The sequence below is a fragment of the Megalopta genalis genome, chromosome 13 (genome assembly GCF_051020955.1).
Source record: "Megalopta genalis isolate 19385.01 chromosome 13, iyMegGena1_principal, whole genome shotgun sequence".
Classification (NCBI taxonomy): Eukaryota; Metazoa; Arthropoda; class Insecta; order Hymenoptera; family Halictidae; genus Megalopta; species Megalopta genalis.
Window position 1 is genome coordinate 7,976,275 of NC_135025.1, and position 16,102 is coordinate 7,992,376.

The 16,102-nt window shown below is 39.0% G+C and overlaps 1 protein-coding gene across 2 annotated transcripts; it reads right to left on the minus strand.

The window, feature by feature from the left end:
• Nucleotides 1–3,622: 3,622 nt before the first annotated feature.
• LOC143260499 (uncharacterized) lies at nt 3,623–16,006 on the minus strand. 2 transcript variants are annotated; one of them, XM_076526140.1, is made up of 3 exons: nt 15,075–16,006; nt 14,832–14,968; nt 3,623–3,802 (listed from the first exon to the last, which is right to left on the minus strand). In XM_076526140.1, the coding sequence occupies exons 1-3, from the start codon at nt 15,129–15,131 to the stop codon at nt 3,703–3,705; spliced, it is 294 nt and encodes a 97-aa protein (XP_076382255.1). In that variant the 5' UTR covers nt 15,132–16,006; the 3' UTR covers nt 3,623–3,702. The 2 variants fall into 2 exon arrangements, with proteins under 2 accessions (XP_076382255.1, XP_076382254.1); XM_076526139.1 differs by lacking the exon at nt 3,623–3,802 and adding an exon at nt 12,160–12,324.
• Between the last annotated feature and the right edge of the window lie 96 nt (nt 16,007–16,102).

The following is a 16,102-nucleotide window of genomic DNA, read 5'->3' on the forward strand; positions in this document are numbered from 1 at the left end:
TAGAGTGAATCTTTAATAATTGTTTGACAAAATAAAATTGATTCCTATCAGCTGATTCAAGTATGATTCAGTTCTAAAATTGCACTATAGCAATTCAATTTGATGGTCCACTTGAAGATTACATAAATTGAGAAGGCAAAGATTGAATTGGGATTGTCATTGATTTTTCTTTCACCAATTCGAATGAGGATCAATTTTAAATAAATTGAATTATTGCACTATTGTAGGTAATTTTGAAGATTACATAAAATAAGAGGTAGAAATGGAATTAATATCCTTATTCTAGTTAATTATTAAAACGAAGGGATGAATGAATGCCATATTTTTAAGATACGGCGGAGAGCAACTTATAATGAATCTGTCAATATAATCTCTATTGTATTTTTTTAACAAATTAAGATATTTAAAAACTAGTTGTGTGGCTATATTTTTTGCTTAAAGCTACACAACTTTGCCATTCGAATCATCCCTCTAGCTCTAATAGTTTCTCAGATCGTCAAGCATGGTTTCCACCCCTTAAAAAAAATTCAAGAATAGCCGCTAAAAATGTACGCATCTCAAATGCATTCTTGCAAATGCATCCTCTCAAAGTAACATTAGAATCTAGATGATGGCCATCCTATTAAATCATCGAGAATGATTTCTTGTCAGTCGATCAGATCAACTCTTGAACAACAACCTTAAAAATATTAAATAAATTATTGCGCTCTTGATGCTCAGTTCGGACAGGAGTAAGTTGATTATGTCAACGTTTCAGACAATGTTAGAAGTATCTTGACTTGAAACTTCATCCAGTTGTTCCGACTACAACTGCTCCGAAAGTCATTAGTCTCCGCTGATAGATTGTTGGGTTGCAGATGGAAGATACCATTGAATTTGGACGCTCGTTAACACGCCGCGACCGTGTCGAGTGTTATCAAGATCTTGCCGCAGGTTGTTCCTCGATCTTCTTTATTGAAGAGAAAGAAACTTTATTAACGAATAACGAAGTTGTAAATTCGTGAAGTATAATTAGGGGAGGCATGTCTCACGCAGCGGGGCCAGCTCGCCCCGCGGAACTTGGAAGAAAAGGGTTTTCGCCAGGTTCTTCAAGGTGCTGGAGAGAGTTTTAGCGTATATACCGGGCTGCAGAGTTATCTTCAGATAGCAAAAGTTCGCGCAGACTTGCGCTTTCGCGCGATAATTCGAAGAAATTTTCTTTCCTCCCCCGTCGAATGCGTTTCGCCGCATATTCCATTGTAATTATCAGTAACCGAATACACCACTGTAAAGCTTTGTTGCAGTTTCGCTGGAAGAGGATTAACGGATCGGTAAATTACGCTGTCAAAACCAGCCGGGATGAACAATTAATGGAAAAGAATAGCGTTATTTTACGCGGGGGTAGAACGAAATTTGTGACCGCCGTAATTACGCAAAATTATTTGCATTTCGTTTCGGCACGCGAATTTCATTAAATCCCCCGCATATTTTCCTGGTTCGTTAACAGAAGGGGCCACCTAATTTTTTGCCCGGTGCGTTATAATTAATAAAATTTCATTAAATCCCCGGATACGTATTCTGATTCCCGTACAACGTCGGAGTGTACGATCGCGGTGAGATTAGATCTGCGGATGATCTCCGTTCATTTTTGTCCTCCGGCTCGAGGTGGAACCTGCTCGGCTGAAAAAAAAGGACGGCGAATCGATACATGCAGGTTAAGGTGGGCGGGCGATAGTAACCGTAAACCAGGGTTCAATGTTTCAGCCCACGAGATCCAAGATGCATGTAAATGGAGGACACTTCTCGTATTTCAGGCCAACAAGAGCTCTCCGGCCGCGCGTTTTACCGTGTTAATCATTGAAGGATTCCTGTTAATCTCATGGAACTCGTCGAGTTATCAAGATACTTCTTTCTGAACGTATATTAGCTGTAGACATTATTATTACCCCTGTGCAAGTCTGTTGGGAACAGAGTTGTGCAGAATTATAATTGAATTACTCAAGGAATTATAATTAGAAAGTAATTGAATTACTCAAGAAATTATAATTGCAAAGTAATTGAATTACTCAAGGAATTATAATTAGAAAGTAATTGAATTACTCAAGAAATTATAATTGCAAAGTAATTGAATTACTCAAGGAATTATAATTACAAAGTAATTGAATTACTCAAGAAATTATAATTACAAAGTAATTGAATTACTCAAGGAATTATAATTTAAAGTAATTGAATTAGTCAAGGAATTATAATTACGAAGTAATTAAATCACATTACATTTCAATTATACTCCTGATTTAAATAATTAGTAATTGAATTACTTAATTGAATTACAATATAATTGAATTAGCACAATTCTTATTGAGGACATTGACGAAGATGTCTCAAAAGACACCTTTTAATCATTTCTATATAACACTATTTTTACTAAAAGAATTAATGGACATCTTTCAATAATTCAATTAAAATATTGTGAAAATATATTGTCAAGTGAAGTTTCGTGCTATATTTTATTATCGGTCACAATTCGTTTATTCAGGGTGAAATCACTGTACGTAGAAAGGTGTTGTTACCCATTTATCTATATGTCTTGAAAACTGCAGGAAGTATAAAAAAAGTGGTTACAATAAAAATGTAGTAGTTTGTTATGCCGTTTTAGGGAAATATTATTAAAACGATCAAAATAAGTTTCGTTCAAATAAAAAGATTCGCCGCTACCATCATTTGAAGTAATTTGAATTTTTCCTCTCGTTGGAAACCTCTTTATAAATGAAGATCGGTGATGGTCTGGAAAGAGCTTCCGAGTGGTGGAGAACGGATCGAAGCGTGCATACGGCACTGCCATTGGAATTCGCCAGTAGAATCCATTGGCATCATCCAATCCCATTTGTGAGGTCTCCCCTCCACCACTTTGCAACACATTCCAGACCGCCGCCGATGAAGATGTGTGCGTTAAACTTATCGGACAAACGCAGTTAGTAAATAATTTTAGCAACAATGGGATAAACGTCGTTATTTACGTAACGGTGTACACGCGTATGTCGTTTGATGAAAATATATTGGACAAAACAGTTACGCGATAGCAAATGACACATCGTACGAAGTGAAACGGTCGATACGCAAACCGCATATTCCGATTACAGCTATTATTTACAAATCGTGTTGTCCGGTAAGTTTAACACACGCATCGTCATTTATAACGAGGTTCACGATGAAAGAAAAATGCAAATTATTTGAAATGACGGCAGTGGCGCATATTTTTATTCATACAAAGCATGTTTACCGGTTTAATAATACCTACTTAAAAAGCATCAAAAGATCTATTGAATTTTTATTCGGTCAATTTGAAGCAATACCACAGCATTTTATAGCATTTTTACGTTAACAAAATTCGTAAAACAAAGCTGAAATATACATTTATATTTCCTTAGAAAGACTGCATCTTTTACTTAATAATTACTTATGACAAAATTACTTATTTTTTAGCGCCTCAGAGTGGTGCCCCGACTTAAGCATTATAATAGCATTATATTAACATATATTGCTATATATTATTATTATATATTCTATATATTATATATATTATTAATTATTATTATTATTAATATATATTATATATTATTATTATATATATAATATGCTTTATATATATACTTTATATTATTATAATAACAAAAATCCACGGAAAATAAATTAGAATCGCCGATCTTCCAGCGAGTATCAAACCTATTTAACCAGAGCTCCAAATAATCCTCTACGCGACCGAAACTGGAAAAGAAACGCGCGAATGATCTCTTCAATGCCCGTCATCAGCGTCCAAGTTGAGCTGGAATTGAAACGAACACAATATTAATTATGAACTTCCCAGTCGTCTGGAAAGCCTCCCCGTCTCGCAGCCAGAAGGCAGTGAACCGATTCGAGCCGCAGTCGTAGCGAAGTCTAACGAGGTAAAACAGTATCGCAGCGGCGAAGTCTCTCATGGCGTAATCAACTAATTAAGCGACGCACCGGTAACTGGCACAAAGGCCCGGCCAAGTGGCGCGTTAATAAACCGGATCGCGATTTAAATATCGCGGCTGGTCCGGCGGTGCTGCGAGCCGCGGCCCTCGTTCAATCCGCGGCGATCGATCCGCGAATCGAACAGAAGGAACGCGAAGGAGAGAGCCCTTCGGCCGCCGGTTCGGTGCTCGAAAATTCGCCAAGAGTCCGCTTCTCGCGAGAATATGCGAGCGCGGCCGCGCGGTCTCGCGGAGCGTGCCCGCTCGATGTAATTTGCGCGCGGCGGAACGATGTCAAGTTGCGACATAAACGCCTCCTTTATGCCGCCGAAAGCTCCGATAATGAGGAGGCTGTGCTGCGAAGTCGCCTCTAGCCGCGCGCGCGCGACTTCGAATAAGAACCGTTTTCGAGTTCGGCCGCGGTTCGTTAAATTTATTCGATAAGTTGAAACTTTCTCTCTGTGTATGTGCGCGCGGTCGCGTGCTTTTTCTCTCGGCGGCGCCCCGCTTAACGAGTGCGATTTTTCATACGTACTTCGCCCTTAATCAGGACTTTCCGCGTATGAGAGAGAAAGAGAGGCCGGGGGCGAAAGAGAGGAAGGGTGTTCGGCCAGACCGAGCGGCACCGACGACGCCGCGGTCCCATAATTTTCTCGAAGTTCCTATTAAACTCCGTTCACATGTTAATCCGTTCGGCGTCGCGACAAGTTACGCGCCCCGGCGTTGTTGCTGCGTCACCGCGATCCCCGACGACCCCCTTTAATCGCGTTCCTCAGCCGCCCACATCCGCACCCGCGCGGCTTTTCATTTTTAATTGGATCATCGTCTAATCCGCCGTCGACACCACCTCCCCCCCCCTTGATCACGCCGTTGTAAATTCGGTGACGTTGTTCCTTGAGGAACAACGTGGAACGAACGTTCCGGACGTCAGTAAGGGACACCCACCTCGGTTGTAACGTCGAGGCGCGTAGTAACGCGTTAAATAATATGCGATAATATGCGATAAATATTAACGCAATACGGTCCGGCCTACTTGTGATGTTGCATCACTGTTACAAACATGGATATAACTTTTAAAATATCGAATAGCTTTTTATGAAATTTCAGGTGAACGCTTTTTATACAATAGTGATTGCTGTACAATTCAATTATAGGATATGTTGTTTTTTCATTTAGATCCTACCATGCAAATCAATTTTATTGTTGGATTTTTTATTTTAAACAAAGAAATGGTTAGTAGTGTAATAGATTTGTATATATTTAATTTTTAACAGAGTAATATTTATATATATATATATATATATATATATATATATATATATATATATATATATATATATAATATATATTTAATATTATTTAATATAATATATATTATATATTTAATATTATTTAATATAATATATATTATATATTTAATATTATTTAATATAATATTATATTTACCATAATATTACGCACAAAATTTCATTTTTGTTTTGTATAAATGACAAATGGATAGAATGATTTATTTAACTTTATCATATATTATGTCAGAACTAATCTTTAATATAATATATATTATATATTTAATATTATTTAATATAATATATATTATATATTTAATATTATTTAATATAATATATATTATATATTTAATATTATTTAATATTATTTAATATAATATTATATTTACCATAATATTACGCACAAAATTTAATTTTTTTTTGTATAAATAACAAATGGGTAGAATGATTTATTTAACTTTATCGTATATTATATCAAAACTAATATCTTATTTTGTTGTGTATTCATTTCTCACATATACGTACAAATAGGTGTCTATACCTAAAAATCTTGAGGTTATTATTTTATCCACCGACGTATGTAACCTAATATTAGATCATGTCCGCGAACAAGATGACAATGTTCACTCAATTTAAAGAAAAACATTACCTATATATATCCCTAACAGTTACGTATTGATAATCCTATAGTAACAGTAAAAAGAATAGTACGACAAACAGGTTGAAAACAACGAAAGTGTCCACCTTGAAATGTTAGACGACTGCAGGCGAACACGAATGGTCAACGCTGTCACACTGTGATCGGCACAAACGTGCTCCGCTATGAAAAGAAGGATTGAATGCGTGAGTTCGACGTTCATCGAAAAGAATCGATAAAATTAGGAGCGCCGTCGGCCGCCATTAGAAGAGTACACCAGAATCCCATGGAAGTTTCAACATTATCGGAGCTCGGCTCTCTATCCGCTCGAAAGAGCGAGAGAAAAGTGGAAGCTGGAGGAAAGTCGTGGGAAAAGGACGGTAAAGAGAGAGAGTCAAACTTTGCAAATAGGGAGCTTCATTTACCCTTCCCACGATGCGCCGCCTCGCCCTGCCGGTCGTCCCCTATCCGAGTTTCTTTGAATTCTACTTGCCCCCATGACAATGACTTAAGTTTCATTCCTTTCGGATAGTTCGCCGGGGCCCCGCCTATTTCCCTGTCCTCCCGCCGTGTAATTTGCACTTATCGACCTTCCCCACCGTTTCTTTTTCATTCCTTCTTTCGCCTCGGACCGGCTCCTCGATAAGGAACGAACAGCGGAGAGATTTTCCATTAACGGCAAAGGAAAATTGCCGTTCGCTCGTGTCCGCGGGCCGGGCGGCGGTTTCGCGACGCTCTTTTCTAGACCTTGTAATTAGAAGGCTTCCTTGGCCGACGAAATTATACAGCCGAACAAAATGTTACGTACGAATTTTCTCCGTCGTGACGTTTTCGGCCTTTTTCTGGGAGTCACGTGCGCTCTGCGGAGAGTTAACCATGATCGCGTGTTTATGTCCGAGTACCCAGGGCTAACCAATTACTGTGCCTTCGATTTGTTTACTGCAAAACCAGTCAAAATGACCGACTTCCGATTTTTCTTTTGCAGTTCCTGATATTGTATAAATGTTTCTGCGAAAATGCTTTAAATAGACTTCTCTGTTCGCTGTAAAATAATATACACTATTAGTTATGAATTAACAATTTTCTCAATAAACATTTTTTCACACAGATTTTACTTTAGAGAGATACAGTAAATCTTCTGAAATTGTATCTCAGCTTGCAAACGAAAATGGACAATTTGGAAAGGGGAGATACGATTATAGTCGCCGATTGTCAACAACTGTGAAAACTATAAAAAATAATCGTACCCCCGCTTACCAAATTGTCCATTTTTGTTCACAAGTTGGGGACAATTGGAGAGAATTTACTGTATTATTTGTTTTCCTTTCTCCTATATGATCATCTCGATTTTTCACACATTATCGACAAACTGACTAAACAAATTGTTCGAGCAAAAGTTACTGATATAAAAATATTAATAAGATATATTTTATCGAATAAAAAACTACGATTATTTAATAAATCTCTACATTTCGTTATCAATTGATAGATCCCCATATGCTCTTTAAACAAATATCAGGGATCTCGTCTAAAAAATTCAGTATTTTAGGAATTATTAATTTTGTCCGAAATTCTCCTAAAGCACCGAACACTGCGACTCCGCTAAATCTAACGCGTCCTTACATGCTCGAAATCGCGCGAGAAATCGAGTCCATGGTTTTCGCGAGTCCAGGCTTATTGTTAGATGTACGGACACGTTAAGGGAGTGGCGTATCGAATAAATTATCTGGTTAAGGATCTGCCGTGCGCGCAATTACCATAGCCCCGACTAAGTGAGGTACAGCCCTAATATCGAAGGAATACGCGTGCTGTGAGAAAGTCGCTCGATGAAGTCGGGGGTGTTAGCAGAGAAAAAACTGTAATAACACGGCCGGGTAATTCCCGACGGGGGTTCTGTCACCGCCCCCGCGCGTCCCGGAGATTCCGAAATTTGTGAAGGTATTTAGTTGCCGCGCCACTAGCCCCGGGAAATTGTTATACATTAATTATACAGCTTCGGAACGCAATTATACTCGCGCTAGCTCCATTAAAAAGTTGGAAACGGCGAGGCGCGGCGCGACGCCCCGTGGTCGGACTTGCCAGATCGCCTCGGATGGTGTGAGGTATCAATCGGGAGATCAAATTAGCAGGAATTCGTTCGGGAAACGAATCCCGTGTATTACCGGGTTTTATAAATATGCGACGCAGAAAGTCGGAACCGTCGGCGTCGACAAGATTCGGTCGCAGAGATACCGGGAATAGCATGTTACGCCGTAAATATGCGCGGCGCTGATCCGCCATTTTGTCGGGCCGATTAGAGCCGACAGGCGGTGATTGTATTTAATGTCGGAGCTTTCTCGAAACATGGATCATTGGTCGTGTGTAAGTATATTATTATTTCCGTAGAAGAATTAGAAAATCACGAGAACTTTGGAAGATTCTAAGAAACGATTCTTGGCAAGGTTAAATTAGGTTACAGTCCCGAACTCGTACAAAATTCACCGAATCGGTATCGAATTGAGAACACGAAGAATGCTGTAACGCATATAACATTTGTAATATTTGTAGCAATTGTTACGAAGAGATGAAAATGTGAAATTATGTGTTCAAAATAAATGAAACAAGTTTTATAGTTTATAGTTATAGTTCACATGCGTACCCAGAATCAAAGAATTTCTTAAAAACATGTTCAAAAATTGACATAAAGGACACATAACAACGTATTGACGATTAAAGATTAACATATTACTATTTTGCAATAGTGATTACACTTAGTAAAACACTATCGCTCGCAGAATGTATTCTGCAAAGAAAGCTACGCGGATCTCCAATCAGGATCCCATAAGTTATTGATTCCATTAATTATCCACTTAAAGATAAGGAACGACGTATCGACGATTAAAGATTGATGTATTAACGTTCTACAATGGTGGTTAAATCTTCAAGATGAATTACTGACAGGATGACCTGCATTCGAAGTCGGCGGCGAAAAGCCAGTCGGTTGGAGCTTCAATTAGCCCTTTAATGAAAATTGTTCCGTCGGTCTTAGGACGTTCTGGCGTCTAGGATGGTTGTTTTGCTGGAGAAGGAAATCCCCGATCAGTCCCACGGTTGGCCCGCAAAAAGGGGCCGGCTGATTCCAGATTGATAACCGAAGGAAGCCGGGCTTCGAGCGCGCGAGTTTAGGCCGCGCGGTGCGGAGAGCTGGCGCACATATGGAGCTGGATGAGTTTGCGATTAAACGCGATTATAATTAAGGATAATGGAGTTTCGGCGCGGGAGTTCCCGTCTACTCCGAGTCCCTTCGCAGCTGGCGCCGCTATATCGAGTTCCTGTCGGCGGGCCGCCCTCGAAAATGCTTTTGGTCATCTAGTTTCTACAGTCGGTGTGCACGTACAAAACGTCCCCCGTGTACTCCACACACCTTCGACGTAGCAGATCCTCCACACTATGCGATGAGACGCCGCGAGGAGACCGTCAGCATATTGCCAATCCTTCGCGAGCATAGTAATTCCGGCTGGGACACGGTATTCCATGCGTCCGAAACGAATTCCCATTTTCGAGTTGTTTCTGTTACGATGCTCTACATTGCTCACTTTGACGATTTAAAACAGATTTACAGCAGCGGTCGTAAATTCAAGACGATTAATTTGAATTTCAGTATACACGCATATTCTACAGGGTAAAGTTGTTTAATATACGAGGACTTGATACTAATTAACTTTCATTCGAAACATTTTTTCGTCAGACTGTCGAAAGTGCTTGATAAATTGTGGCGACAGTTACGTGCCACACCCTGTATACCATGTATAGTACATTCAATGAACTTTTGAACATTTACTAATACTGATAACATTTACTTTGGAAATTTTTATTACGACGCTAAATCAAAAAATCAATTTCAAAAGAACCACTAAAAGAAGATGCATTGAAAGTGATAGTTCAACAGATAATGAAGAAAGTACTCTAAATAATGAAAGCGATTATGAAAAGAAATTATGACGCAGAATGTTAGTTTAGCTTTTGTTCTACTGATAAACATATGATAATTTAGACATTAAGTCAGTCGAAGCGAAAAATGGAGGCAATCTCCGAATTCCTTAACTGTATTTTGCAAAGAAGCTTCGTTCGGTTAACAATTCGTGTTTCAAGCATCTGTCTCTATTTCTGAAACAGCAGAAATTGTTTTAAAAAACGTATATTTAACGTAGAATGTATATATATTGAATATAGAATATAATATAATAAATATATATTGAATATATATTTAATAATAAATATATATTGAACGTAGAATGGAAGAGTAATGAGTGAACTAATTTCGGGACCGATGTCCGTAATCAACCCTTCAGTGGCACCATACGGTAAGATAAGCGAGTTTTAATATACTTAATCTCGATGTAGCTTATTTTGTATATTTAAAGGAGAATGTTGAAGCTAATTCGTGAAAATGCTCCTGGATCGACCAAGTATTAAACACATTGTCCTGTCCAACCCTCCCATGGCAAGCATGAAATTACAAAATAAATTGTTGTACCTATCTAAACTTTTCTCTATTGAATACTTTAAGATCGCCAATGTTAATGTACCTTTCTCGCGCACCACGTGAATAATAATTCAGCACGAAGAACAAATCGGAACTGTATCGTGGAACTGTTTTATAACGGGCTGTGAAAAGAATAATAAACGAGAACGTGTTCGCGTTCAACGGGGTACGTTCTTCTGGCTGAAATTCAAAATCGACCTTTTGGAAAATGAAACCAACTGCGAATGAATTGTACCATATTATCGCGGCTCCCTTTTTCCCCAACGGTATAGCCTCATTCGGTATTTAGTACTATTACGTTCCATTGTCGTAAAAATTCTTCGCAAAATTATATAAATGTACGTGCAAGTCTCTTGGCTAATTTTGTGAAAGAGCACGACCGCACATGCTACTACTTATAATTAACACTATGTGATGGCGATTATATGTTGTACTTTACTGTTGTTAAACGTATATATTCGCGTTTCAATTTTTTAGTATCCTGACACCCTTGTGTCTACTACACAACAAATACAGTAAAGTCTCCCTAGCGCACAAAAATGGACAATTTGGGAACAGGAGATACGATTATTTTAAATAATTCGTAACTATGAAAATGAACCGCAAGGCTCGAATAATCGTATCTCCTCTTCCCGAATTGTCCACTTTTGTGGACAATCTGAGCGTCAATTAGAGAGACATTGCTGTATTCAAATAGAATGTATCACTGTCGTCTCCAGAGCTGATATAATGATTGTTCTAATGAAATATACATACAGTGGGCCACAAAAGCGACTAATCTACTGGACGACGACTAAAATGCCTTTGTTTAATTTTACTATTTGCCCTTATTCACATTCAATTAAAGAAAACGATATTACAGCAAAAACAGTAACAAAATCATTGTGGACTAAAATCGTTCCAAGCAGTGCCGAAAGAGAAGAACAGGAATACATCAAATAAATGATCTTTCATTCAATATCATCGCTTATTTAACAAATATCCCATGAAACTGCCTTATTTTGCAAATATTGAAGATTGTTCGAGCAATTATGAGCACAGATCTCACGATTTCAAGCGATTGAAGCGAATCGCGCGTATGAGCAAAGCCGAGCTCGGTCCACGAAGGGTGGGAAATCATCCGTCTCAATTATGTCGTAATTTCTCCCCGCCGAACGAGCCGTCGAAAGCATGGTTGAGCCGAGGGGCGGCAGGGAGGACTTTTCGAATTCTTATCGAGGTGGGAAAGCCGCGACGATGGAGCACGCCGGCGATGGAGGATCGCTAGCTGTCCCCGGGGATCCGTTACTCCGGTCCCGTAACCCTACGTGTCTGGAAAAGGAACCGGCGGATCCCCAAAGACCGATTCCAATTGCATTGTCCGCGGCGAACCGGAGGGCGGCCCGGTGGTCTTCATTAGCGGCTGAGTCACTCGACTCAGCTTATGAGACACGGAATTGAGTGCGCGGATACACTTGTTCCTGGCGTACGTGCCCCGCGTGTTTATTATCGCGCGGCCACTACTAAATAATCAAACAGAGTCGCCGAGCATCGTCGCGAAACGAAACGCCCTTAAATATTTCAGGAGAGACGTTGTTCTAGTTCAACCTCGCAGGGGTAAGGGTCGAAACACGCTTACGTGCCAGGCACGGTCGTGCTCCAAGGCCGAAATATTCTTTCATTATATTGTAAATATTCTTTCATTATATTGTAAATATTCTTTCATTATATTGTAAATATTCTTTCATTATATTGTAAATATTCTTTCATTCAATATTGTTACATTAGAGTGTTCACGCTATACTGTTGGCATAACATGCTGGAGCACGACCGAGTCTGGCATGTACGCAAGTGTGTTTCGACCCTTGTCCTCCAGAAGAGGAGGAGAACCTTGTCCTTAGCAGCCCTCTCCAGTTTATTTCGCTGGAACATTCAACGACGACAAGCGTTGACATTCGAATTTAATGATCTTGATTAATGTAGCAATTTTCAATGTGCTTAATATATTATGGAAACTGGGAACTGGGCCTTTGCGCGGTGCCATTTTGTTTTATATAAAAGATGAGAAGCTCTGATATTGAAATTTAATAATCTTGATTAGCGTAGCAATTTTTCTTGTCCTGGATGTATCACGGATACTGGGAGATGGAACTTTTATACGATGCTATTTTGTTTTTCATAAAAATCGTTCAATATTGACAAATTTTGCTGTATTGAAAATTGATGCAACCGTTTCGAATATTTTCTACGCCATATATTTCAATGAATATATGTATATTGAAGGGAAAAAATACTTCACGGTATATTAAAGTAGAGTGTACAAATGACAAAATATAAAAAACTTTCGATTTAGTATAAAACGTTGATTACGTAATTAAAAAAGATATATAAAGTAACATCGAATTTTCGCGCAACATAAGTCTTATAAAAAATTGAGTTGAAAAGTTATAAAAAAATATATTCTATTCTATTTCTATTATATAATTTTCTCTTTTATTTTTTCTAAACTAGAGTGATTTTTATCCCCAACTTTCTGGAGAGACTCGGCGACCTTGGATCGTGGTGACTTGAACATGGGCGTTGGTTCCTGATTGATCCTCGTTGGTCCTTCGAGCCGGTTTTTTCCGACTCATTTCCACTTATTCTCCGATACTTTTCGAATCCGTTTCTCTCTTCGATTCTTTATCGATTCCAAAGGATATGAATCCTTTCACTCATTCATTCTCATTCGTGCTGTGTCTCACATCATCTCATCATGGACATTCTCGTCGCCCATCAATACACGCTACTGGACCTTATCTCGCGAACTAGTGAGAATCTCGAGGAAATGGAAGCGGTCAACGTCACCAGGGACATTCTTCAGACCACACTGTCCACATTAGGGGCACATTGGAAGCAGTTTCAAGACCAGGAGATCAGGGATATGGCCACGCCCAACGATTACGAAGATGATTAATTCACCATGGATCTTTTCTTGGATGTCGAGAACGTATTCTTCAAGCGTAAAGATCACAGTTCGCGAATTGTAGCAATGAAATAAAAAATAGCCGAACATTTGCGGGTTAATTTCCGCTCCTTGGAGTGAGTGAAAGATGGAGTGAGTGAAGAAAAATGATTCATAATACATATCTACGTATGTATATTCCACATATCCCCAAAGTTTCAGAATTTGTTGAATTTCCGGTTTGGGGATCATCCCCTGTAAGTAAGAACCTCCTCCCTCCTCCGTAAGCCTTCCACAGTAATTTGCATTGCATTTTACAAATTTGCCATGGTCGCAAACGCGTGAAAAGCAGGACACGTTTGAGCGGGTGTGTTGAAACCTGAGCGGCGCGACCGAAAGAAACGCGAAAAGAGCGCCGATCAGACCCGGTCCCCGCGCCATCCCGTTTACGTCCGCATCGCCGTGTGATCTAATTAAGACGAGGCCGGGATTACCTTCTTTTCACTGTGCTCTCGATGCTTTTAATTTCGCCGGCGCGAGGGAGGAGAGGCGCGGCAACCCTCGCCGGAAAGGCGGGCGCGGCCAAGGGAAAATTGTAGAATAATCCCGTGGGGTATTACGCTCGAAAGTATTCGGGGCAAAAGAAAAAAAGGACTTCGGGCTCGAATATTAAGGAAACAAGGACAAGCCGCATCAGCCATGAGCGTTGAGTAACTAGACTCCGTCGGCGTACAGGATTTCATTCGAACGAGACACTGCACGCCCGGAATAATGTATCAAAATTAAGGCTGCGCTGTTCGAAAATGCCCCGGATTTTTTCCGATAATAAGAAACACAAGGCGGGATGATTTGCGAGACGTGTTAGCCGCAATTAATAGCCACATCTTGCGCTGCCGGACGCCAAACTAGGTGCTGCTTGAATTTAATTAAGCATTTTATGTTTGAAATCCGCCATGGTAAGAGTATTTCAACCGAGCTTCCAATTTCTGAAATATTTTCTATTTGTATATAGCATACGATTGAGCAACGATTTTATACATAATATAATTTTATATATAAAATAATATATTTTATTTATATTTTTTTATTTATGAAATATATAAGATAATATATTTTATTTATATTTCTTTATTTGTAAAATATATAAGATAATATATTTTATATATAAGATAATCCACTTCTCTTTAAGTTGTCACAATTCTCTATTTTCCATATAATTAGGGTTCAAAAAGAATATGAAAATTTAGATACTGTGTTACTTAAAATATTTGATTAAATACATTTTATTTAATCAAGTACATAGACGTACTTTATGCAGTGCTAAAACGATTAAGCAAAGAGATGCACTCTAAAATAGCATGACTTTAAATAGCATGGTGTATCAAATCAGCTGAACTATTTTTAATATAAATTACAAATAGCTGGAAGATTCATACCTTTCGTTAATAAGACATAAGTGAAAAAAAATACATGTAATTTTTCTTACTTTTCGATTATTAACGCTGTTGCACCCAACATGCCAATGTTTGACCATCGCAAAGGTCCGCCACGTAACACAGGAAACAGTATCGTCGCGCGCTGTAACATAGGGGTTTCCCGGAGAACTTCAACTTCCCTCTGCACCTGCAGGATAAGGCCGAGGCCAAGATAGACGGCATTAATCTCGTGTCCAATTTCATCAGCACACGAAACTCCGAACTCCCGCGAAAGAATCGCTTTGTTAACCTACACGGACTCGGTGCTCTGTTTCCCTGCGCTTCCGCCAGCTCTTTGAGAATTTACTCATTTTCCCTGAATTATTGTTTACTCTATGAACAGCCGCATACACCTCCAAAGGGGAAATCGAGGTAGAAGGAATTTGTTTAATCAAAGTTGCCTCGAAACCTGTTGGGATTTTTGGAAGGAAACCTGTACATCCTCTATGAAGGATATTTATTAATTTTGCCCTGATAATTTGACCAAAAAGCAGAACGTTGCTTTAATTGTCTTCGGTCTCTGTGGAGAAATGACGAGTAACATGCGGTTACATCGTCAGTCTCGAATGGGCAGAGTTTGAAATCAGAAAGTCTAAAAAGAAAACGAGATTTTTATACGGTATGTTAAACAATATTTGAACTCTATGTTCATATTTGTTTGATCATTTTCGAACACTTAATGCTGTGTCTATAATAGTAGCACTCAGAGTCAGAATCTGGTTTGTACAAAATAACAAATTTTTCTCTGAATTTAGACTTAAACAAAAGTGAATTATTTTCAATGTAGCATACGGTTTATTTATGTTAATTTGTGAATGTTCGCCTTAATTCTTTACATTCAATTATTGTTAAATAATTTTCAAATGTTTCATGATAAAGACATTCAGCCGGTCTCTACATATTAGAGACATGAAATAGGGGATGATATCAGCAATAGTTGCTTGCGTAAACCTTGAAAAATGAAGATTATCTGGAAATCGCGTGTTAGGACTGGGAAGACCGGTTAAAACCGTGTTATGGTTGACCCGGAACGCAGTGTAACCGCGTTATTACAAATAATTTCGCTGGCTGTTCCGTTGGTTTCCGTAATAAGTAAAGCGAGTAACGATAGTGCAGTTTCTGAATTAGTAACGCTCCGTTGAACATGGTGTTTGATTCGAAAGGGGCAACTAATGCGGAAAGGAGGGCGTAACGATTCGGCCTTGTCTGTGCACTGACGCGAAATTAGGCTGCAGTCTATGTACACCCTCCGAGCGTGTTAATTAACAGTAGAACTTCGTGC